The following is a 24,595-nucleotide window of genomic DNA, read 5'->3' as shown; positions in this document are numbered from 1 at the left end:
GAGCCGGAGCCTCCCCGCGGCGGGCGGAGGACGAGCGGGCGCGCACGGGCGCCGGGCCGGGTCCGCGGCCTCCGCTCGGCGAATGGATGTGCCCGGCCCGGGGTCCCGGCGGGCGGCGGCGGCCACCGCGCTCCTGCGCTCGGCCCGCGTGCCCCGTGGGGGCTGGTTCCTGCCCACGGCGCTGCTGTGCGCCTACGGCTTCTTCGCCAGCCTCCGGCCGTCCGAGCCCTTCCTCACGCCCTACCTGCTGGGGCCCGACAAGAACCTGACGGAGCGGGAGGTAGGCGCGGGCGGGCGGCGCGCGGCGGGCACAGGCCCGCGGGGGAGCAGCGCCGTCCCGCAGCCGCGGCGGCTCGGTGCGCTTTCCCGCCGGCGGCCGGGCCTGCGGCGTGTGCGGGGCCGGGGCGCGGCGGGGCCCGGCGCGTGGGCTCGAGGCGGCGTGTGGAGGCCGCGGCGCGGGCGCTCGGGCCTGCAGTTCCCGCGCGCGGCGGGAGGGGGCGCGGCGCGTGGTCCTGGGGCTCGGGGAGTTGGTGTCTGGCTCCGGGCGGAGGAGATGCCTGAGCGGGCAGCCAGGGGCGGAGGACCCCTTGCTTCACAAAACTTTAAGGTTTTACTTATTTATGTGACGGAGAGGGACAGCGGGACAGGAGCACAGGCAGGCAGAGGCGCAGGGAGACGCAGGCTTCCCGCCGAGCAGGCAGCCCGATGCGGGGCTCGATCCCGGGACCCGGGGACCAGGAGCTGAGCCGAGGGCGGACGTCCCGCCGCTGAGCCCCGCAGGCGCCGCGGAACCCGTGGTTTTTGCAGGAATCGTGTCCCCGCGCGGCTGCGTCTCCCCCCATCCCGTGCTTTGTTTACTCCGCGGGCCGGAGGTCCTCAAGTTACGGACCGAACAGAACAACCAGCACATGCACCCCTTAACTGGCTTGGATTACTGATGGGGTGCGGCCTGGTTGGCGGACGTGCTGACCCCGGTGCCCGCCTACCGCGTGAGCGCGCCCCGCCCCCCCATGAACTCAGTCTCCTTCCCGTGGTAGTCCTCGCCCCGCGGGGCAGCCGCGCACTGTCCCTGCAAGCGGGTCGGAGCACGAGGCAGTGACTCCCAGTCCCGCTTGTCGTCGCTTCGCCCACGTCCGCTTTCAAGGACACTCGGGGAGTGGAAGGTCACCGTGCGCTCCTAGACTGGCGACTCCGCTTGGTCTTGCGTTGTCCGACTCCAGCAGGTGGCATTGCTTTTCACCCAGTTCAAGGTCCTCCATTTCTCCGTCCGAAGGCCCCCCCCCCCCCCCCGGACACCGCCGCAGGTCCTCATTCCTGTCCGAGTTTTAACGCGGCTTGCATTGTACCCCCGGGAGCGAGCGATTTTACAGGAAAGTTACCGCGGAGAATTCGAGAGAGTGACTCCGAGGCAGGCAGTCGCTCCTGCGGTGCAGCCACCGAAGCAGCAGTGATCCTGGAGCTGCTGATGGGAACGGCCCTGTGACCCGCGCGGGGCGGGCACCTGGCCGGAGAGAGGGGCGCTTGGGGGGAAACGAGCTCCCGCTGTGGCTGCTTGAAAGCCGATCTGTTTTGTCACATGCCCTGAGCCGGGGAGTTGTCATGTGTCATCATGTGCCCTGTCCAATCAGAGAGCTTTCTAGCTTCGTTCACCTTCAGTGGCATTGGAGTAGCACAAGGGTGCGAGACCCGGTAAATACTGGCTGATTATGTAACAAACACAGCACGATTTCTGTTACTGCAAGAGGAGGAGGATGGGGGCCGAGTTTGAAAAGAAATCCAGTGGTCGTTTGTCCAGGAGGACCTTGGACCTTGGCTGATACTGCTGTTCAGACGCAGTATGGCTCCGTCCACCTTCCTGGGAACTCTGGGTTTCCAAAATATCTAAAAACAGAAATAAGTAGAACAGCTTGTTCTCCTTCCTGGCCTAATGCTTGCTTTCACCAGTGGACAGTTAATAAAATGATTTTCAGGCAAAGTGAATGTCAGGTCATGGTCAGTGCTGTTTGTGTCAAGTGCGTACTTACTTGTAAGACTTCAGAAGGGCCTCCGTAGATCATCATAAATGGAGCTATTGTTAACCGAGTCTAAAGGCAGAAGAAGGAAAAGGAGGATGGAATTTCCTCTATCTTTGCACCCTCAAAGGATTTTTTTCTTAGATTTCAGGAAAAAATGATTACCTGTTCCAGGTACCATTTTTAAGGGTTTTTGTTTGTTTTTTAAAAGATTTTATTTACTTGTTTGAGAGAGGGAGGACGTAAGTGGGGGTTGGTGGGCAGAGGGAGAAGCAGGCTCCCCACTGAGCAGGGAGCCCAGTGTGGGTCTGGATCCCAGGACCCTTGGAATTATGACCTGAGCAGAGGCAGACACTTAGCAGACTGAGCCACCGCCCACTGCCCCCACACACGTACTTTCTAAGATTTAAACACATTAAAAATGGAATGTGTTCTGACAGATGAAGCCAAACATTTAATAAAATAGAGCTTTATATCTCCAACAGTTTTTTATTCTTTCATCTTTTTTAGCATGTGATTTGACAGACATTCACTACCTTTCTTTGATTTAAAAAAAAACAAACAACTTTCTACCTATTCTGTCTGATATTCAGAGTCCTACAGCATTTGGCTCTTAACCTCCTTAACAGCCTTATTTCCCGCTCCATCTTTCTTCTCCTTGCCTTCTTCCTCTACATGCCCATCTGCCATCCACATCAATCTTCTCGTCATAAATCCAGCATATCCACAGTCTCTCACCTACCAGTCTGTACTCAAAGTTGTGATTTCTTGCTTGGAATAAGCTTCTCATACCTATCTGTTGATATCTTTCTGTTAACCCCTAACTTTGTTCTCCTTCAGGGGCCACCTCAAAGAAGTAGCCCTGTATTTCCTATCTTCCTGATCAATAACGTATGAATATATATTGCTCATTAGGTTCAGAACTCCTGAAGAACTAAGACTTTATTTTATTTTTTGTAATCCACACAGCTTAAAGTGTTGTGCAAATAAGAGCTTATTAACTAGTTGTTTAATTGAAACTGGATTCTAAAATAAAGTCTAAATCCTAATTAGAGCTTGAAATGAACATCTGTTTTCTTTTGACTTTTCTATCTCAGAAGAAAGCACAAACAAGCTCTGATCCAAAGAATGGTAAAAGGCACCTTTTCGATAAAATCAGTTCCCTTTGCTCACATGGCAGATTTTACCTGAGATAAGTGGGTATTGTCCAGAGTGTGGACAATAAGTCTGTAATTTGTCAGTAAGTCTGCACACTTTGTCCTGTGGGAGGTTTCCCTTTAGGATTAAAAGCATCTGCTGGAGAAACATATTTTGATGTAACAGTTTGTCTGTGGTGGCATTTGAAAAAGAATGGATCTGGGACACCTGGGTGGCTCAGTTGGTTGAGCAGCTGCCTTCGGCTCCGATCATGATCCCAGGATGCTGGGATCAAGTCCCGCTTCGGGCTCCTTGCTTGGCGGGGAGCCTGCTTCTCCCTCTGCCTCTGCCTGTCACTCTGTCTGCCTGTGCTCACTCTCGCTCCTCTCTCTCTTACAAATAAGTAAATAAAATCTTTTTAAAAAAATTTTTAAAAAAAGAAAAAGAATGGATCTTCTTTTGGAGATCCAATGGCTAAGCTCCGGAGATTGTGTGGTCTTTATCTCTTCAGGAATGCCCTATAAAGGCACTTTCAGACGGGTTGTAAACGCTGCTGCGGGCACTAGCAGTAGCCCCAGAACATAGCAGATGATCAACAAGAAATGAGGCATTTTCTTGTGGTAGAATCAGAGTATCAAGGTTCCGATCCTCCCTCTGCCAGTGCTAGCTGTGAGAACTTGGGAAAACTTGCTTAATCCTTTTGTAAGGCCAAGTTTCCTCCGTTGGTAAAACAGAGGTAATGAAAGCGTTTACCTCTTAAGGTTGTTGTTAGGGTTAAATGCAGTGAGGTAGGTAAGGCGATTCGCATAGTGGGTGGTAAGTCAGTAGACCTTTGCTATTATAATGATAACATCCTGAGAGGGACATTCATCTTGGGGTGACCTCTCTCTCATAAAAGAAAAGTCAGTTTTTTTTTTTTTATTTCGAATGAGTCAAAGAGAACTCATCTCTTCCCCACCACCCCCACCCACCTTTAATTTTATTCCAGGCATTGCAGGTCTGGCCAGGTTCCTGTTCCTCATCTTTGTTACCTTAATTGTAGTTTTCTGTTAGGAGTAGAATGAATCTCATAAATATAAGCACGTGAAGATGATAATTTAAAGGATGAGTTTTTTATAATGAAAACCTAGCTGTTAATCATTTGGGGACAGCTGTTATCGAAAGGTATAGAACATGCGTATGTACAGACAATGTTGCGGGAGTGAAGAAGTCAAAGTCCTGAAGGGAGCGTTGGGAACAAGAGAACATGGGGTACTGAAGGAAGTGACGGAGATTCTTTCTGAAGCAAAGGCTTGATGGCTAATGGTTTGGAGTGTAGTGTTGGGAAAAACAGGTTGGGGAAAATGTGAAGGTGAAGAAATGAGTGGAGTCAGAGGAGGCAGTTGCACACTTAAGAAAACTAGAGGAGACTATCTGTAAAACCAGAGGCAAAAAGAAAGAGTAGGGAGTTGTTAATGAACACCTCTCTGAAGTCACTGCTTCTGTCTCAAAGGTACCCTGTACCTTTTTTCTGTTGAGGTGTCCTAGGTCGTGGTGGTGCTTGAGCTCAGTTGCTAAAATTTTCACACTTTTAAATAACAATAATTTCTACGGTTCTTCATTATTCTTTTCATACCCATATTCAGGAGCAAGAAATTTCCTGATCCAGTAGAGATTGCTAAATGATTTATACAAATACAAATTGGGCTAAAATTCATGAATGGGGACTGTTAGACAAATTATTTTTGATATCTGGCCAGTCAAAAACAGAAAGCAAGTCTGGGCTATATTTCAGATTATGTTCTACTTTTGTAGTTATGTTCTGCCCTGGCAAAGATTTTACAATAACTGTTTTTACTGGATTGTTCCTCTAAACCCTGACCCTGATGAGCCCGTTTTACATTCGGGTGAAATGTAAATTTCACCCGAATGTAAAAGTGAGAAAGCCTACATGAGAGTTAAAAAAAGAAAGTTGCCCTTGGCCTTAGATTGTCAGAGTCTAGAGTTAGATTGCTCCTTGGCGAAGTAGTTAGCCTGTTACCCAGGCTTCCTTTCAGCAAGCACTTAAAGATCTGGGCCAGTGATCTAGATTTTTAAAAAACCAACTTACATACATCCCCAGGACCTTGCTAGACATGGGTAGGAGTAAAAGAAGGGAGGGTCTCCTACAGTGATGGATCCTGGAAGAATGGGGATGGCAGGTCAGCTGAATTACTCATTCATATTGTCCCAGAGGGTCTGTTTCAGCTTCAGTTCTCAATCTTGACCTCTAAGAAGAGAAAGTGAGTGATTTGCATGTGTCTATCCTGTCCTTTAATCCTTGCAACAAGCAGCCTTGTGATGTAGGGTTTATGCCTCTTAAACTGGTAGTGAAGAGGAAGGCTAAAGGAAACTAAACAAAAAACTTGTGGATAATCACACAGCGAATGATGGGGGTGAAATCCCAGGAGAGTCTGTATGGTGGAAGATTTTTAGAGATTATTTTAGAGATTTTTTATTCTAGAAAAAATTAGAGATTTTTCAGAGATTTTAGAGATTATTTCTACTTTATTCCAATTTTTAAAATTCCATTAAAGAGGGGCGCCTGTGTGGCTCAGTGGGTTGAGCCACTGCCTTCGGCTCAGGTCATGATCTCAGGGTCCTGGGATCGAGTCCCGCATCGGGCTCTCTGCTCAGCGGGGAGCCTGCTTCCCTCTCTCTCTCTCTGCCTGCCTCTCCGACTACTTGTGATTTCTCTCTGTCAAATAAATAAATAAAAATCTTTAAAAAAATAAAATAAAATAAAATTCCATTAAAGAGAAAACAAAACTTCTGTCCTTTTCATATTATAGACAAGCCAGAAAGAAGGACATCCAAGTTGCCTATAATCCTATCATCCACAGAGAATTGTTCGGTCAAGACTAGGACAGAACTATCCTCTTTACCTATTCCCTCAAAGCAAGGAAACTTAAAATCCGAGAAAACTAATCAAACAGTAGCATCAAGGCTCCCTATTCTGAGGCTAGAAGGAAGAATCGATGACCATTCCCAAATACTTACCTGTTTCCAAAACAGTTACTGAGCCAAGTACAGTCCACGCAGCGTGCTGGTTGCTGGGGCTGCGGGTCAGCGTTGGCCGGCGAGTCAGACCTCAGGAGTCTGCCCGCTAAGGCCGTGGTCCTCAGCTCTGGCTCAGACAAAAATCTCCTGGGACGTTGTTGGCGAGGCATGCACATTTTTTAAAGCTCCATGGGAGATGTGCAGCCGTGGGTAGGAAGCAGTGCTGGGTGGGAACTGGGGGGATGGGCACACACGAAGCGGTATCAGGGGAGCTCCAAGGACTGCGCCGTGAACACTGTCCGCTCCAGCAAAGTTGGCTCAGACGAGGATGGTTTCGAACCAGGCCTTGATGAAGGGGGAGGACTTTAAGAAAAAGATGATGGGGTGAATATGGGGAATTATATGCCAGACAGTTATCAGAATTGTTGTTGAGGTTTCTTTGGTTGATAAAGATGATTTATTAGATGGGGCGCCTGGGTGGCTCAGTGGGTTAAGCCTCTGCCTTCAGCTCAGGTCATGATCTCAGGGTCTTAGGATCCAGCCCCGCATCAGGCTCTCTGCTCAGTGGGGAGCCTGCTTCCCTCTCTCTCTCTGCCTGTCTCTCTGCCTACTTGTGATCTCTGTCTGTCAAATAAATAAATAAAATCTTAAAAAATAAAAAGATGATTTATTAGAGGTATGGGTAGGTTGTTTTTATAAGAATACATTGTGACGAATATTCCAGGTCCATTGATACCACTAATGGGTTTTTAAATTTCCTTTTTCTCTCAGGTCTTCAATGAAATTTATCCAGTATGGACTTACTCTTACCTGGTGCTGCTGTTTCCAGTGTTCCTCGCCACAGACTACCTCCGTTATAAGCCTATTGTTCTGCTGCAGGGACTCAGCCTTATTGTTACATGGTTCATGCTGCTCTACGCCCAGGGACTGCTGGCCATTCAGTTCTTGGAATTCTTCTATGGCATTGCCACAGCCACTGAAATTGCCTATTACTCTTATATCTACAGTGTGGTAGACCTGAACATGTACCAGAAAGTCACAAGTTACTGTCGGAGTGCCACCTTGGTGGGCTTTACTGTGGGCTCTGTCCTGGGGCAAATCCTCGTCTCTGTGGCAGGCTGGTCCCTGTTCAGTCTGAATGTCATCTCTCTTACCTGTGTTTCTGTGGCTTTTGCTGTGGCCTGGTTTCTGCCTATGCCACAGAAGAGCCTTTTCTTTCACCATGTTCCTTCCACTTGCCAGAGGATGAATGGCATCAAGGCACAAAATGGCGGCATTGTAACCAACACCTCAGCTTCTAACCACCTTCCTGGGTGGGAAGACATTGAGTCAAAAATCCCCCTAAATATGGAGGAGCCGGTAAGTTTAGCCTTAAATGTCTTGTGGTTGGTGGAGCAGTGGTGACAGAACAGACAGGAAACCTCCTCTTGCTAGACTTCATATTCATCTGGACTCAGGTTTTTATCCTGAATTGGTCCAGTGGTTCGTTCATCCACTGATTAAAGATAAGGTTGATATATATGAGGGATGACGAATGTGTTTTATCCTGGAGTGAGTGACCTCCAATGTCAGACTGCACAGCGTGACATTGCTTGTGTCAGAGGTGTCTTCAGAGGCCACAGCAGGAGCTGTGTCTTCTTCACCTCTATCCCCAGTATTTGGTCTATAAAGAAAGCACTCAGAAAATTTTGCTAAATGAATAGATGAAATGATTCCAATAAATGATGAATATCTACTTCCAGTTCTGAATTGAAACCCAAAGTATTTAAGGCTGGGAGCTTAATTTTCTCTTCAGTGCTGGAAGTAGTATCTGTATTTTCAAGTGACACTTTCCCAGAGGGGGTTAGTAATGAACAGCGCAGAGGAAGACAATCACAGGAAAATTTAAGATGATGATGGAATACATTTAAAAACGTGACTGTGAAGTTGTCTCTTAGGTTTATTAGATTATCAGAATAATCCATCTGTACGTTCTGGCTAGCCAGCAATACTAATTGCTTCCCCCATTCATTCACCCTTCTTTATAAAAGCTTCTTATCTTTCCAACAGGTTATACCCTGTGAGGGACAAGGTTCATTCCAGTGATACTGAATTAGTCTTAGCTTTCATGGGACGTGTTTGGAAATAACCTGTTAACCTTCTTACTGTCTGGGTCCATAAACCTTGTCGTCTGAATGAGAGTAGAGCACCTACATGGGTGGTTTTCGGCTCCCCACCCGAAGTTAACTCAAATTGTTTCCATGTGGCATCTAATTACTCTCTGATGCCTACCCCTGTTCTTCACTTACCATTACTAGTTGCAACTTAGGTTATCCTACCAAAGAGCTTGAGCCTAGGTGACTCTGGTCATGAAACTCACTTTTATTCCTCGGGCACCTGCGGGTAGCATCAGTCATACCTGGATAAAGTAAGAATGCAGTGCTGATTCTTTCATTGTTTGTTTGCCAACAAGAGTTGATGGAGGGGGAAAGAGTTAAAATCACCTGATCTTACGGAGTAGAAAAAAAGAATAAGGACCCCTTTTTAATTCTGTTTCAAATGTGTTAAAATGGTTGTAGCTAAAATTAATATGTATACACATTTGCATAATACTTCTATATCTTCAATATTAACATTGGCCATACTTCTGAAGATTTGTATAGACCAGGAAGTTTTAAACCATTTTGAGCATGAGTAAGAAACACATCTTACATAGAAACAAGTTCTGCCGATAGGTGTATATGTTTTTTCTATATAACTGAAGCAAAGGTTTTACTGCGCAATACTTTATTGATACATTCCATTCAATTCATTTATTTGATAATAACTTGTTTTATTTTTAGTTTTTTAATTTAAGTGTAATGAATATACAGTGTCTTATTTGTTTCATTCATTTTGGGTTTTTTTACAATGCAGATCACTGCCCACTACATTGATTTTATTGCATTTTAATGAGTTATAAACCACATCTAAAAAACTCTGTCGACCAACTTGACATTTGTTGTTTATACACATGCAAAATGTCAGTACTTGATATGCTGAAGAATTCTGAAACTTAGAGTTGAAAGTGATTCTGACCACAGGCCATTGCACAGTCAGAGTGTCTGAAAGTTACAAGGGACTTTAGATGTCATCAACCCTCATTTTAGATATAGGGATTGGGAAGAGATGAGTGACGTGTGTGGAATCGCACTGATAGACCCTGTAATATCATTAAAGAGAATGTATGAGATCCACTTGATCTGTACGTTATGCTGTAGGTCTTTCACGATGGGGTCAGAACCATCCTCTCGGGTACAGTGTGGTAAAAGTTAGATCGAGTCAGTTCCTTCGTATCCTGGCTGTGCTGCTGGCACGGAACAGGCTGTTGGGGCTGCTTGGCAGCTGTACAGGGCGAAACTAGTGCTGTTTCTCTTGACAGGCTTGAAGAAGTCAGAATACAGATGATAGGGACCGCAGTGCCATTTTAAGTTGATAGAGCCCACAGCTGAACTGTGTAAATCATAATTGTAAATATGGTAAAGAAGAGTGGGTAGGTGGGTGGGTGGTTTGATCTTGGCTTGATGGAAAGGGAAAATGAAGTGGAAGTCAACAAAGTGACAGCCCCGTCCACCAGTTACCCTCCAGTGTCTGTGAGTTCTTTTCAGAACGGGCCTCTTGCTGTGGACACTCCAGCACAGCCAGGGATTCTCTTTCCTAAATAGGAAACAGGATTCCTTCTGTGCTCGGCCTAGTGTCGGACCTGATTTACCTTAAATTGCTCATCCGTTAGAAATGATGTAAATTAAGCCCCTTCTTTAGCACAGGGCCTGACACATGATTACCGGGAGGATACCTGTTAATACACCCATACTTTTATTTGTAGACTGATACCCTTTATGATGAGTAAGCATTCTTTTGTGTATGTGTGTGTTGAGCTCTATGAAACATTAATGTTTCCACTTTGTACTTTATATAATTTCTAGCAGCACACCGTAGTGGATTTTGGAGAAGGTCAAACGGAGGTTCTAGTACTTAACCAGCAGGGTGATCTTGGGCAAGTTACTTAATTCTTTGAGACTTTGTTTCTTTACTCCTTCTTCTATCAGCTTCACAGAGTTATTTCGTGTATTAAATTCAAAGGCAAAGTAAGGCTCTCAAATGAGTATCCGTAGTAGGTAATCAGTATATGGTTCCATTTCTTTTTTTTTTTTTTTCTTTTTTAAAGATTTTACTTATTTATTTGACAGAGAGGTTACAAATAGGCAGAGAGGCAGAGGGAAAAGCAGGCTCCCTGCTGAGCAGAGAGCCCGAGTGGGGCTCGATCCCAGGGCCCTGAGATCATAACCTGAGTGGAAGGGAGAGGCTTAACCCACTGAGCCACCCAGGTGCCCTATGGTTCCATTTCTATTGTCTTTATCATTATACCTGAGTAATCAAGAATAGCCTTGTGCCTTCACTGTAGATAGTTGTTGTGGGGCTGCAGATAACCTTTCAGTTCGAATTGGTTCCCCCTGGTTTTCTGAACCTTAGGAAAGGTGTCTCCAGAACCTGGTCCTAATTCTACCACTAATTCTTTAACTGAGGCTACTCTTAACTGTAGACTGTGAAACCAGATGATCCCTGAACTTTCCTGAGCTCTGGAACACTGAGTGTGATGAGCTGATTGATCTGAAAGTACATTTTTCTTCAGATTCCCAGGTATCACACAAATGCCTTTTCCTTTCCTGTCCAATCCTCTCTGTAATTAGGAGCACATAGTGTCATAGAAGTGGTTTAATTGCAGTCATCAGCCCTTGACTTAAATCTTCACTGTTTAGGCAATAAACCCAACTTATCCTACCCCCGCCCCCATATATTTTCCTGTTGTGTGTAGAAAAAAATCCCAAACTCATAATGTGGCTTGGGAATCCCCCTGTAATCTGGCCTATCTCACATGAAACTCGCTGAAACATCAAGCTCATTCCCACTTTAGAACTTCAGTCCAGAGGTTTCAGTCAGGACTGCCCTTCATTCTGATTTTCATGGCTGGTTCCTTTATGTCACTCAGGTATCTGCTCAGGCATGAGCTTTTCAGAAAGCCTTTCAACACTCTCACCAGCCTTCCTTTTCTCTACCACAGTCCCTTGCCACCCTTTCTTCATAGTATCATTCCTACTGTAAGCTCTCTCACGTGTGTTTATCGCCTGTCTCCCGTAACCAAAATGTCAGCTCAACGAGGGCAGGGACTTCTCTGCTGTATTGCCAGAATCTAGACCATCGCCAAACATGCAGTGTGGGTGCTTGTAAGTATTTGTTGATTGTCTCAGTGAGCCATGATAGAGTACAAAGGAAACCAGCATTTATTGAGCACTTGCTGCATACCAAGTAACACCCACTGAGTTCTTTCAAAAGCCTGTTGAAGTAAATACGCATTTCCATTTTATAGTAAAAAGCCCAAGATTTAGAAATTTTTTCCATCTGCATGTAGGCAGGTGTACTCCTGTGGTTTTTTCCTTACCATCATTGTCGCCTCAGCTCCCATTTGTTTTGACCTGGGCACTGGATACTGTGGTAGAAATCTTAGATTCTTAGCTCATTTAATCCTTATGAAAACTCTGTGATGTGGGAATCAATGCGCCCCCTTGTACAGTTGAGGGAACGAAAGCTTACATCAGATAACTTACCCAAAGGCACAAAGAAAGTAGCACGGTCAAAATTCAAACCCAGATCCAGCTAACTTCAAAAACCACCGTACTAAAGACCCCTATTCCTTGGTGGAGAGAAAGAATTTCTCAAGGTTTTGTTTTGTTTTTCTTTTAAGACCACGTCAGAACCTTTCTTTAAGTGGCATCTGAAACTCGATTTAGGGCTGGTGTGAGTAGGCCTAGATAGCTGTGGAACATTACTTGGTTCTCATTCCACGGAGATTATCCTCACATTTTAGGGAGAAAATAGCCTTTATTTACTTAATTTCATGAGTCACTGTGGATACAATGTATAGTTAATATATCATCTTAGTAGGAAAAAGTCTGATTTTATAAAGATTCACACTTCATTTTTTAATTAAACAGTAAAAGAAAACCACATAAAAAGAAGTCTGAATCATCTGATCTGCTACCAACAATAGTAGATTACCACTAATAATAGTTGAGTGACCTTAATAAGCATCTCTTTTCATATATACATAAGTATGTATTTGTAGGTATACATTTTATAATACATGAAATTACAGTCTGCATGTAGTTTTCGAACTCTGGGTTTTTTTGCTCCATGGTATGTGATCCTTATCTTCCTTGTCTTCTCATATCAAAATATTTTGCTTTCAGAATCTAAGGAAATGAAATTGAAATGGTGACAGTGATGGTGGGCGGTTTGTGTTGGGACAGTAGTCCCCCTGTCCATCCAGGCTGGCCCCAAGCACAAAGCCAGAATGGTAGAGAGTCTTTGTGAAGGGCATAGTCTCCTTTCGACCCTTCTTCTCTCCTTATGGTCACGTACCATTCCCTCTGGATATCTCCAGTCAGATCCCAGCCAGTGGATGTATCTGAGCTGGGATGGGAGGGAGGGAGTGTGCAGCCCTACGTGGTTGTACCCTTCCCTGTTATAGCTCAAGTTCAGTGCCCTTGAACTTGAGAGAAGTGTCATCTTCCCTGAAACAGTAGCCAAAGACAGGTCAACTCTTAACAGGTTGTTAATGCCTTACTTTCTGGTTTAGGAATGAGAGCTCAGTAAGCTACCAGGCTAAGGCAAGAATGACTCTGGGAGCAGAATAAGTGCACAACAGGCCAGAGCAGGAGAGAGAGTCCTAGAAGCTTTTTATGTTTGACTAGAACTTCACTGTTGCCCAATTGTAAACCTGCCTCAACAGCACCTATGCTTCCTTGATCCATATTTTGTTTTGTTTTGTTTTCCTAAAAACAAATGTACATTATTTGTTCCCATCAGTTAAGGCTCACTCTGTATGCTTTTACTGTGTTTTGGATAATGGAATATCAACAGCTAAGGAGATAATGATAGGCTCCTTTTCATCATGAAGGTGTTTGTTGTTCATAGCAAGAGTTAGGATTGGGATTGTGTCCTTCAAAAACATTTAATAAAAGAAGCAAACTTAGGCTTGGAAATTTCCATCCTAGCTGTTGTTTTGGCTACAGACTGGTCTCCCTCTGTGCACAACAGGGCTGAGAAATGAGTGGTATTGTAACTTGGCCTTCCAAACACCCAGCTATACCTACTCAGAGGTTCTGTTTACATCTAGAGGTTCTCCTTTGCTGAAAGACCTGATATTTGAAGTAGACTTTGGGAGGCAAATAAGATTTGAATAGAAAAATAATGAAGAACATTCTAGACAAAGGAAATTTAAAAAAAAATTCCAGAAGTTGCTGTTAGAGGCGGTTGTAGGGTTATTAATTGACCTAATCTCCATGTTCCTGTGCCTCAGGGAATGGGACACCTGGGGAGAGGGAAATGGAGGGAAAATGGCAGGTCAGTGGGGCAGTCAGAACACATGCAACATTTGCTGATGAAGTTGGCTGTCTTCAATGGGTACAATTCAATTCATGGCAGCCCAAAACAAGGACAGTAGTAACATCAAAGGTCACTGATACAGACCACCATAAAAAAAAAAAATAATGAAAAAGTTAGAAATACTGTGAGAATCCCCAAAATGTGACACAAAGACCCAAAGTGACAAATACCATGGGAAACCTGGCTCTGATAGACTTGCTCGAGAGGGTTGCCATAAACCTTCCAGAAGTTAAAAACATATTTGCAAAGTGCGGAAAAGGGAAGCACAATAAAATGAGGTTCACCTCTATACTAATTGTATGCACAAAAATAACCAACCAGTTGGTTTTCACCAGGAAAAAGAAAAATGTCTGTCAAATAGAAAAGGAAGTGCATAACAGTTGTTTCCTGTGGTTGCCTTCCTAGTATTTGAGCTTTTTTCCCCTTTTCCTATGTAGGAGCCCCAGCCAGACCGTCTCCTTGTGCTGAAGGTCCTGTGGAATGACTTCCTGATGTGTTACTCCTCTCGTCCGCTGCTCTGCTGGTCTGTGTGGTGGGCCCTCTCCACCTGCGGCTATTTCCAAGTGGTGAACTACACACAGGGCCTGTGGGAGCAAGTGATGCCCTCTCGAAGTGCTGCTATCTACAACGGAGGCGTGGAGGCCGTGTCCACCCTCCTGGGTAAGGAGGTCGGGTGGGTAGTTCCCCCTCAGGTGATGAGGTCAACCATAATCAGATTTCCCCTCCCCTCCTAAATTTAAAGTGACCCCAACGAATGATCTCTTTTCTTTTTTCTTTCTTTTTTAAAAAAAATTTATTTATTTGACACAGTGCACGAGCAGCGGGAGCAGGAGGGATAGGGAGAAGCAGTCTCCCCTCTGAGCAGGAAACCCGATGTGGTCTCGATCCTAGAACCCTGGGATCATGACCGGAGCTGAAGGCAGATGCTTAACCGACTGAGCCACTCAGGCGCCCCAAGGAATGATTTCTTTATTTTGAGTTTTAATTTTGTAATTTACGAAGAAATTTAGCAGTGTTCAAGTCATGGGTCAGCATGATTAACACACTTCGATTCTTTATATCCTTCAGGGAAGCCTAATGGAATGATTTTCAAAATTTTCTTCTTCAGGTTTTCATTATCTCTATATTTATTAGATGCTTTTGCTACTTGACGTGAAACTTTGAAACAATATATAGAAGTTTATGACAATAACTAATGTTAAGTGTTAATGTGCAATAAATGCTATTCTTAGGACTTATGTCCTAAGACAGGACAGGACTTATGTCCTCACACAGTGCCTGAGATAGGTGCGGTTATTATCCCTATTTTATAGTTAGGGAAACAGGTTGCCCAAGATCAGATAGGTGGTAAGTAGTAAAGTTAGGATTTGAACTCAGAGCCTGTGTCCTTGACCATTATATTCTATCGCCACTTTCTAATTTTTTTACTTACTTCCTTTTTTAAAAAAATTAATTAACTAATTAATTAATTAATTTGAGAGAGAGAATGAGAGGGGAAAGGTGAGAGGGAGAAGCATGCTCCCTGCTGAGCAGGAAGCCTGATGTGGGGCTCCAACCTGGGACACCAGGATCATGACCTGAGCTGAAGGCAGTTGTTTTTTGTTTTTTTGGTTTTTGTTTTTGTTTTAATAAATGGGTATTACATTCCCATTTTATTTTATTTTTTAAAAGATTTTATTTATTTATTCATGAGAGACAGGGGGGGAAGCAGGCCCCCCACTGAGCAGAGAGCCCAATGTGGGACTTGATCCCAGGACTCTGGGATCATGACCTGAGCCAGAGGCAGATGCTTAACCAACTGAGCCACCCAGGCACCCATGTTGACTGACTTCTTAAGGTGTTTTAGAAGACATCGCATGATTTCCGTATTTCTGTCTTTTTCTGTACACACTCTCATTCAGTCTCTTCTTGTCTCTCAGTGACTCCATGGTGTTTATTCCATCGAGTCCAAAATTCTCTGCCTCACTTTCAAGGCCCTCCCTAATCTTGAGCTCCCCTATTTATTTATTTGTTTATTAAAAAGATTTATTTAGTTATTTATCTGACAGCGATCACAAGTAGGCAGAGAGGCAGGCAGAGAGAGGGGGAAGCAGGCTCCTTGCTGAGCAGAGAGCGCGATGTGGGGCTGGATCCCAGGATCCTGAGATCATGACCTGAGCCTAAGGCAGAGGCTTTAACCCATGGAGCCACCCAGGTGCCCCTTCAGCTCCCCTATTAGTTGCAAGGTTTTAAAATTTAATAATCTAAGCTGAATTTTTAATTCATTAAAAAAGCATTTGTTTAGCAAAATAAATAGTTGGGTTTTCTGTTTGGTTTTGTAGGTGCCGTTGCTGTGTTTGCAGTGGGTTACATCAAAATATCCTGGTCAACTTGGGGGGAGATGATGCTGTCTCTGTTTTCCCTGCTGATTGCTGCTTCCGTGTATGTCATGGATACGGTGCACAACATCTGGGTTTGCTACACGTCCTATGTCATCTTCAGAATCATCTACATGTTACTCATCACCATAGCAACGTATGTATTTGGAGTATTTTAAAGAAGCATTTGGAAAACTTGTGCCAGTATAAACTCTTTTGGTTTCTTTACAAACAAATGAAAATTTCTAGTTAAAACAGAAGGAAGCATTGTATTGCATGTTTTTCTCCTGAGGAAGCACTTAGGTGAGGCTCGTTGATTTCCTTGTTCGTATATTCCTGCTCTGTTCTGATGTTTGCATGAGGTTTACACCACTTAGGGCTTTTCACCTGGTTGGGAAGGGAAAGGACAATAGAAAGAAGGGGCTCCTCTTTATAATTGAAGCCAACATTCTAACTACCTCGGAAGTGATTCTTACCTATTCATTCTTCTTTTGTGGGTTGGTTTTTTAAGCTTTCAGATTGCTGCTAACCTCAGCATGGAGCGCTATGCCCTTGTGTTTGGTGTGAACACCTTCATTGCTCTGGCCCTGCAGACACTGCTCACTCTCATCGTGGTGGATTCCAGCGGCCTTGGCTTAGACATTACCATTCAGGTAAAATTTCTGTTTCGACACTCAAGGTGTTGTCACTGGATCAGGGTGACAACGTGGAGCTGGATGAAAGCAAATTCAAACGGTAGAGACAGATAGGAGAAGTGGAAGTGTTCCCTCCTGCCTTCAGTCAACCCCCATCCTTAGTTCTTTTCTCCCTGGAGGATGTTGGGACCATCATATTTTTGATGAGGACCTAGAACATTTCTGAGTGTAACTTAGCAGCCTGGTAGAGCCAAGAAGTAATGCTGGTTCCTTCCAGGCCAAGCTTTTCCGCTTCCTCATCCAGTATGTCCCTCCGTTTTTAATTCTGTGCATGGAACACTGCCTCTGGTGTTTGAGATGCCCTGCTTCATCTCACAGTTCTTTATGTCTCCTTCCTCCTTTATCCGAAGTAGCACTCACCCAAATACCAAGGTAGTGACTTGCCATTGATGAATAGCATGAAGATTCTTCATGAGCGACCCACCGAGGAGACAGCTGCACACACGCCCAGAGACTGTGGGTCTTTGCATTCATTCAGGAAGCGTATTGTCGCATATGCCTTCGTGTGTTGTGAGTTGTAGGTGGGCCTTGCTCTGTACTCTGGCAAAAGGGGCAGTTGAATCAAAAAGTGCCTCCTCTGCCCCCATCCCAGCCATCCCAGCCTGGATAACTCCCTCCATACTGAGGTACTAGTGTTCTTACTCTACGAAGGCCCACCGTGTTAGCAGTCATTAACTGTTTTTCCCCAAGAGCTCGAACAGAAATGATCATCATAGTAGCTGATGTGCACTGAGGGCTTTCGTGGGCCACGTGGTCCTTTAGAGTTATGCAGGGTTGTTGTCAGGCTTGGGCATCGAGAGAACGAGTCCCTGAGAGGTTATGTAACGTAAAGTGTTGCTTAAGGTCTCGTGGTCAATAATAGCGTGGCAAAGCTGGGATTTAAACCAGCTTCTTTTTTTTTTTTTTTTTAAAGATTCTATTTATTTATTTGAGAGAGAGACAGTGAGAGAGAACATGAGTGAGGAGGTCAGAGGGAGAAGCGGACTCCCCTTGGAGCTGGGAGCCCGATGTGGGACTCGATCCCGGGACTCCAGGATCATGACCTGAGCTGAAGGCAGTCGTCCAACCAACTGAGCCACCCAGGCGCCCTTAAACCAGTTTCTAACTCTAAAGCTTGACCGTCCCTCCCTGGATCATGCTGCCTCAGAAAGGTGGGCCGGGGGAGCAGAGGGGGAGCTCACCACTTCCTCTGTGTTCCCCAATTACCACCAGCAGTGAAAACCTTGAGAAGACCTCTCAAGGTGCTTCGATTTGGAATGGAGGGTAGGAGAGGACCTAAGTGCTTGTCATCCTGCGATAGAAATAGTGGGTGGAATCTCGAATTGTGTAGGTTGTGCTGAACTCTTAACTGCTGTAATTAATCAACAGGTTTCCTATAGGAAAATGTATCCAAATTTTTTTTTAAAGATTTTATTTATTTATTTGACAGAGATCACAAGTAGGCAGAGAGGCAGGCAGAGAGAGAGAGGAGAAAGCAGGCTCCCTGCTGAGCAGAGAGCCCGATGTGGGGCTCGATCCCAGGACCCTGAGATCATGACCTGAGCCGAAGGCGGAGGCTTTAACCCACTGAGCCACCCAGGCGCCCCGGAAAATGTATCCAAATTTTAAAGAACCTGGCTCGAAGTCTTAGAGCGGCACCCGTATTGCGCTCACGAGCCAGCAGATGGTTGTTTCATAAGTTCTTTCAAGATGATGATGATGATGATGATGAAGAAGAAGAAGAAGAAGCTGTTGATAAACTATACAGTCACATTAAAATGTTAGCCTGGAGAAGATCCATATGAAAAGTAGAAAGTGATCCCCTAACGAAATCCAGCCAACTTTCTACTGCCCTCCTCTGGGGAAGAACAGAAGTCTTCAGAATTTGGCCTGCTAGTCACTTTCTACCTACCTGCTTGAGGATAGAGACCGTGATTCCTTTGTGACAACTACAGCAACACAAATAGAAAACAGCTGTGTTAACAGCCTTAGCGGTGTGTACGAATAAACACACGCATGATCTCATCCCTTCCCAGCAACCCTGTAAAATAGGGAATATTGTGAATTCCATGTTGTAAGTGAAGTCAGGGCTCAGAGATGGAAGTATTTCAGGGTCACACAGCTAGGAAGGCATGGAGTCAGGAGCTGCACTGAGTCCGACAGAGCTTCAGTCTTACCATGCTCTGCTGCCTGGTATTTTTTTTTTTTTTTTTTTTTTTGTCAGAGCCTGGCAGGTTGTGTGAGCACACAGGGTTTTGTGAAGGCTTATGGAGAAACTGAATATACTTTTAATTATAGGCTATGTTCACATATATAAAATAAAACTTCTCATCTTCTAATTGATAATTCTCTCCATGACTTCTTTCCCCATCTCCTTTAGTTCATGATCTACGCCGGGTATTTTGCACTCATCGCTGTGGTTTTCCTGGCTAATGGTACCGTTAATATTCTGAAGAAATACAGAAAGCAAGATGCAGAATTGAGTTCTCAAGTAACCACCTCATAATACACTGCTGATAAGCTGCTTCGTATAGCAAAAAATCTGCACAGCAACTGTGCCTGGATGTATTTAATGTTTTAATATGTAGATGTATATTTATGGATGTGCTTTTTAAGGCTTCAAAGCAGCCAACTGACTAGACCTTGTGTTCCTAGAGTAACAATACTGTTTAGAGGAGCCAGAGGTGAAGTTTATCTCATGGATTATTTATGAAAGCTAATATAAGGATTACTTTCTTCTGATTCAGAAGTGAACTTGATTTTGAAAACCAAGTTATAAGAGCATTCAAGAAACCACATGGTGTTTGTACTTGGGATAGCAAGTGAGTTTGGTGTTCGGTAGGTCAAGTTACTTCTCTCTATCTGATCGGCCAGAGGCGTGGCCTGGTGGGCTTCCCCAGGGCCACAGGATATTACAGGTCAGAATAGAAATAAGTTCCAACAGCACCTGCCTCTGTTCAGCTTAATTCTTATTTCTGTTACTCATCTGCATTCGTGTTTCTACAGATGAAAGTTGTTCTTAACCACTGGCAACATTTGCTCTTGGCTTGGTGTTCTGTCATATTAGGAATGTGTGTCATTTCTAGTTTTATTTAAAAAAATTCATTGTATGAATGTTCTGTTTCCATCTTGACAATTTTGTGTTTGTGTAGGTTGTCTTTAGAAATACACTTCTGCGTTACTCGTATGCTTCCCGGAGAAGCTCATTTAGTTAGAAAATAAGGCAAGTTTTGAGGCCTGCTAATCATTGAAATGAAGAGACCTAATCAGAAAACTTATGGTATATTTGCCTGTATTTTGGTCTTTGGTATGAAGGACTTTTAGTTCAGTGATGAAAAGTTAGTATGGGCTAAAGATACAAGTAGCCCATTTTGTATTCACATTCCCTTTTATTTCTAAAATAAAATAAAAAGTCCTTTTTAAAATATCTTCATCCCTATTTATAGCTTTTATATTATTTGTCCTTCTTACCCAAGATAGAGATGTCATCGGGAGTTAGATGTGTTGGATTATTGTAAGGCCTTTTCACACACTGAGCCTCTTTTTAATTATTTCGGTGGGACAGAAACTAGGATAGACTTGATTCCTGCATTTTGTACATTAAATCTGCCTTTGCTTGTAAGGGTGGATCATCTTGGAATATCTGAAAATAAAAAATTGCTAGTGATTTCATTTCCAAGGTACTTGGAAAAATGTTATTATGTATGCATTGAATTCTGTAACTAGTAAACGGAGGGGCTGCTAGTGTATGTGAGACACGAAAGCCTTTTTATAGCCGACTTTGTTGCCTTATCTTGAAAAATAACCTTGGTTAACTTATTTAGAATAACACAGGTAAGCAGTGTGAATAATAGTATCAAGATTCCAGAGTTGTTATAGTCATTTAGTATAAGTGGGAACTCTAGAAGTAGATGAAAGAAAATAAATATAGGCCATTTTCCATTCACTTTCCTTTCTGATCAAGGGCAAGAGCAGAACACTAAGTAAGGGAAGGGGAAGTGATGTCTTAAAGGACAGCCTCTGATTTTATATTGTATCTTTTGTTTTGCTACAGAGGGAATTGTTTATTCAGAAAGACGTAAAAAAGTGGTGTTCCAAGGATTTTATTCAATGTTTTTTAATAAAACCGACTGTGGTACAATCAAATTATTCATGTTACCAAAGCAGTGTTTCCCTGGACTTTAATTCAAGGCTTGTGGTTCCAAACTGGAGCCTTTACTTATTTAAGATGATAATAAGTTCATATCCTGGTATGTGGCCATATTTACAGAATGTTAAGCCCAGTTTGCAAGTTGTACTGTATGCAATTTAGCAAAGAAGTGAAAATAATTTGTTGTACTTTTTATTCAATTCTGTATAAATTATAAAATTATTTTTATTGAATAAATATTTTACATTATATTTTTCCTTTTAATCACAATTATTTTAAATTTGTTTATTGCTTCAGTAGGAGCTTTGGGTTACATATGTAAACCTTTTAATAATTTCTCCTAGGGTCAATTTCATACTACGTCTTCCCTCACCTGACCTTTCTGTTTAGTCTTCTCAACCTGTGAATTCTTCCCATTGTTTTGTGATCTTTGCCTTTGACTCTTCCCCATTATTTTCTGTTGTTTTCCCTGTTATTTTTAGCACCACACCACACTGTTTATTTTTCTTGGACTTCATCTTGGTACCTCTTATCTCTCTTTAAAGCATTCTTCTTTTTAGAAACCAAAAAGACCCACCTTCCCTTCAATGTTAACTGAATTTTACAAATAAAGGAGACTCAGTCAAATCAAGGGCTCAAGGTGCCATCTTCTTTTGAAACTTCATAGCCACTTTGTTCCAGCCCAAAATATTATGAAAGGAAGCATCTTCTGTCCTTCAGCTGAGAATCACTTGTTCATTATGTCCCAGGAACCAAATCTCTTGTTTCTTACATATACAAAGGCGTACCTTCCCTTTAATATCGCATTCTAAAACCTGTTTCATTATCATGGAAGACTCATTTTTTAAACTAAAAACATTTTTATAATTTTCTGTCCCTGAAATTATATCCCCTGTATGTTAATGCCTTTCAAATTGTAAGCTTTCTGAGCAGGGGCCATGTCTTATTTTTATCCTTTGTTGTAAAACATATGCTAGTGCCATATGAGTATTAAATTACATAAAGGATATGTAACAGATTCAGTACCTGCCAGTACAAATAGCTAAATGTCATTACTTTTTTTTTTTTTTAAGATTTTTTTTTTATTTGCCAGAGAGAGAACAAACACAAGCAAGGGGGGCTGTAGGCAGAGGGAGAGGGAGAAGCAGGCTCCCCGCCTAGCAGAGATCTAATGAGGGGCTCGAACCCAGAGTCCCGGGATACTGGTGAAGGCAGATGCCCAACTGACAGCCATGCAGGTGCCCCTGTCATTACTTTTTTAAAGATTCATTTATTTATTTATTTTAGAGAGAAAGTGAGAGTGGACGGTGGGGCAGAAAGGGAGACAAAGAAGCAGGAGCGTGACTTTGGGCTTGATCCTAGCCCCTGAGATCATGACCTGAGCCAAAACCAAGAGTCGGACCGTCACCTGACTGTACCACTCAGGCACTGCTGCCGTTACTTTTTTTAAAAGTACATGCACCTGAGAGATTAAGATTAAAAGGCCTATTGATGACCTCCGTTCCACCGGAGGGTTTATTCAAGGCATTTTGTGCTCTAAATGATAGAGATTGGATACCTGTGTGTTCCACTTACAACATCCTCCTTGTAATTAATACCTTACCCTTGAGTAGTTACACGTTCTAGTTTGGAAAAGGCATTTGTGAACATGATCTCCTTTGGTTCTGGAAAAGGATCTTGTAGTAGTTCTAATGACTTTTTCCATAAGTAGTGCTGATGCGATGGAAGGGGGTTCAGAATGCGAGGTTTGCCCCTCAAGGCTCTACCTTGTCACTGGGAAAATAGCTTCCTTATGGGTTAGTGGGGGTAGCAGCAACCTGACAGGATTGCTGTGAAGAAATGAAAGAACATGGGGCTCCTGGGTGGCTCAGTCATTAAGCGTCTGCCTTGGGCTCAGGTTATGATCCCAGTGTCCTGGGATCCAGCCCCATATTGGGCTCCCTGCTCAGTGGGGAGTCTGCTGCTTCTACTGTCGGCCATTCCCCTGCTGTGCTCTCTCCCTGACAAATAAATGAATAAAATCTTTAAAATAAAAAGGGGGAGAATGAAAGAACATGTATGAAAGCACCTGTCACATTGGAGGTAGAGTAGGGGGCTGAGAAATCAATTCCTTAATCCTTCTATTTACAATTAACTTGTAGCTATGAATCTCAAAATTTCATCAAGGAAGCTTTTTTTAAGTGTTTCAATCAAAATGAAAACAATGGCAGGCTTTTAAACACTTTCTCGCCTTATTTTTATTTTTTTTAATTTTTTATTTTTTGACAGAGATCACAAGTAGGCAGAGAGGCAGGTGGGGGGGGGGAGCAGGCTCCCCGCTGAGCAGAGAGCCAGTTGCTGGGGTCTGATCCCAGGACCCTAAGATCATGACCTGAGCTGAAGGCAAAGGCTTAACCCTCTGAGCCACCCAGGCGCCCCCTCCCCTTATTTTTAATTTATATTTTGGAAAGCTTCTGGGGATACAAAGATGAAAAAGTCGTAATTTCCTGCTCTCAAGGAATTTAAAACTGGGTGATAAGTAGAGATGATAATGTAGATGCCCAACTGTATTACAAGAGAGTGTCAGGTACCATTAACCATCTCCCATTAAGAATTAAAAAGCCTTGGGCGCCTGGGTGGCTCAGTGGGTTAAGCCTCTGCCTTCAGCTCAGGTCATGATCTCAGGGTCCTGGGATCGAGTCCCGCATCGGGCTCTCTGCTCAGCAGGGAGCCTGCTTCCCTCTCTCTCTCTCTGCCTGCCTCTCCATCTACTTGTGATTTCTCTCTGTCAAATAAATAAATAAAATCTTTAAAAAAAAAAAGAATTAAAAAGCCTTGTGTCAAAGAGAACAAGGGCTTTGGGGAAATCTAAGCGGCTCTCTGAGGGAGATGGCATTTGAGCTGGCCCTGCAAGATCATCTAAATTTAACAAATTTAGAAAGGGAAACTGTGTAGTGGAGAAAAAAGGCCTAAAGTTATGAGGCCCAAATGTGAATCATCAGCAAGGGCTGATTGATGGTAGAGAGGGGTGGTGACAAAGTTTGGAATGACAGTTTGGAGTCATTATCTAATGTGTATTAATTGGAGGTGCGGTAACAATCTTATATTCAAGAGATGTAATCTGGCAGCAGAGTATACGATGAATTTTATGGGAAATAACCACCTAAAAGCTCTAGTCCAATGGCCATTTCAAGTGGTTAGGTGTGAGGAAGGCCTTTCTGACACGGCCTTGGAAGAGACAGGATTGTCCAGGTTACTAAGTTAACATTCAAAATGTGTGTCCGTGGGCATCTGGGTGGCTCAGTTGGTTAAGCAGCTGCCTTCGGCTCAGGTCATGATCCTGGAGTCCCAGGATCAAGTCCCACATCAGGCTCTCTGCTCATCAGGGAGCCGGCTTCTCCCTCTGCCCTCGCCCCTTTCATGCTCACGCGCGCTCTCTCTCTTAAATAAATAAAATCTAAAAAAAAAAAAAAAAAAAAAAAAGTGCGTCCGTATTTCTAAGGTGGCTTAAAAAGTGTAAATGTCCACCCAAGGTCACGCATCTGTAAAGTGAAGTTGCGTTGGGCTTCTGAATCCCACTCTGCGTTGCACATTGGTTGCTTCGTTCCCTCCCCCGACCCGGATCCCGGCCAGAGGGATGCAGTGCGGGGCCGCCCTAGAATGGCTGAGGGCAGGAGCGTGCGGAGGCCCCGGGACGAGCTGTGGCTGCAGGGCGAGGCAAACGTGGAAGACAAGAGGGCCAGCCTCCCGGGCCCTCTTAGCGCCTGAGGCTCTCGATCCCAAGCCGACCTGCGGCGGGAAGCG

The 24,595-nt window shown here is 43.9% G+C and overlaps 1 protein-coding gene across 1 annotated transcript; it reads left to right on the top strand.

Moving 5' to 3' along the window:
- On the top strand, positions 1-21,063 carry SLC19A2 (solute carrier family 19 member 2). The gene is made up of 6 exons (XM_059412407.1): positions 1-280; positions 6,939-7,526; positions 14,069-14,291; positions 15,953-16,145; positions 16,500-16,641; positions 19,043-21,063. The coding sequence occupies exons 1-6, from the start codon at positions 83-85 to the stop codon at positions 19,166-19,168; spliced, it is 1,470 nt and encodes a 489-aa protein (XP_059268390.1). The 5' UTR covers positions 1-82; the 3' UTR covers positions 19,169-21,063.
- Positions 21,064-24,595: the final 3,532 nt, after the last annotated feature.

This window comes from Mustela nigripes, chromosome 10 (genome assembly GCF_022355385.1).
Source record: "Mustela nigripes isolate SB6536 chromosome 10, MUSNIG.SB6536, whole genome shotgun sequence".
Taxonomy (NCBI): Eukaryota; Metazoa; Chordata; class Mammalia; order Carnivora; family Mustelidae; genus Mustela; species Mustela nigripes.
Note: the sequence above shows the minus strand (reverse complement) of the source record. Positions and strands in the feature narration are given on the sequence as shown.

Bases quoted from the DNA above. Each gene is read 5' to 3' on its own strand.
- SLC19A2 (XM_059412407.1), top strand. From the start codon at position 83: ATGGATGTGCCCGGCCCGGGGTCCCGGCGGGCGGCGGCGGCCACCGCG. The intron at 281-6,938 runs GTAGGCGCGGGC...TTTTTCTCTCAG, and splicing joins AGAACCTGACGGAGCGGGAG to GTCTTCAATGAAATTTATCC. The intron at 14,292-15,952 runs GTAAGGAGGTCG...TTGGTTTTGTAG, and splicing joins GGCCGTGTCCACCCTCCTGG to GTGCCGTTGCTGTGTTTGCA.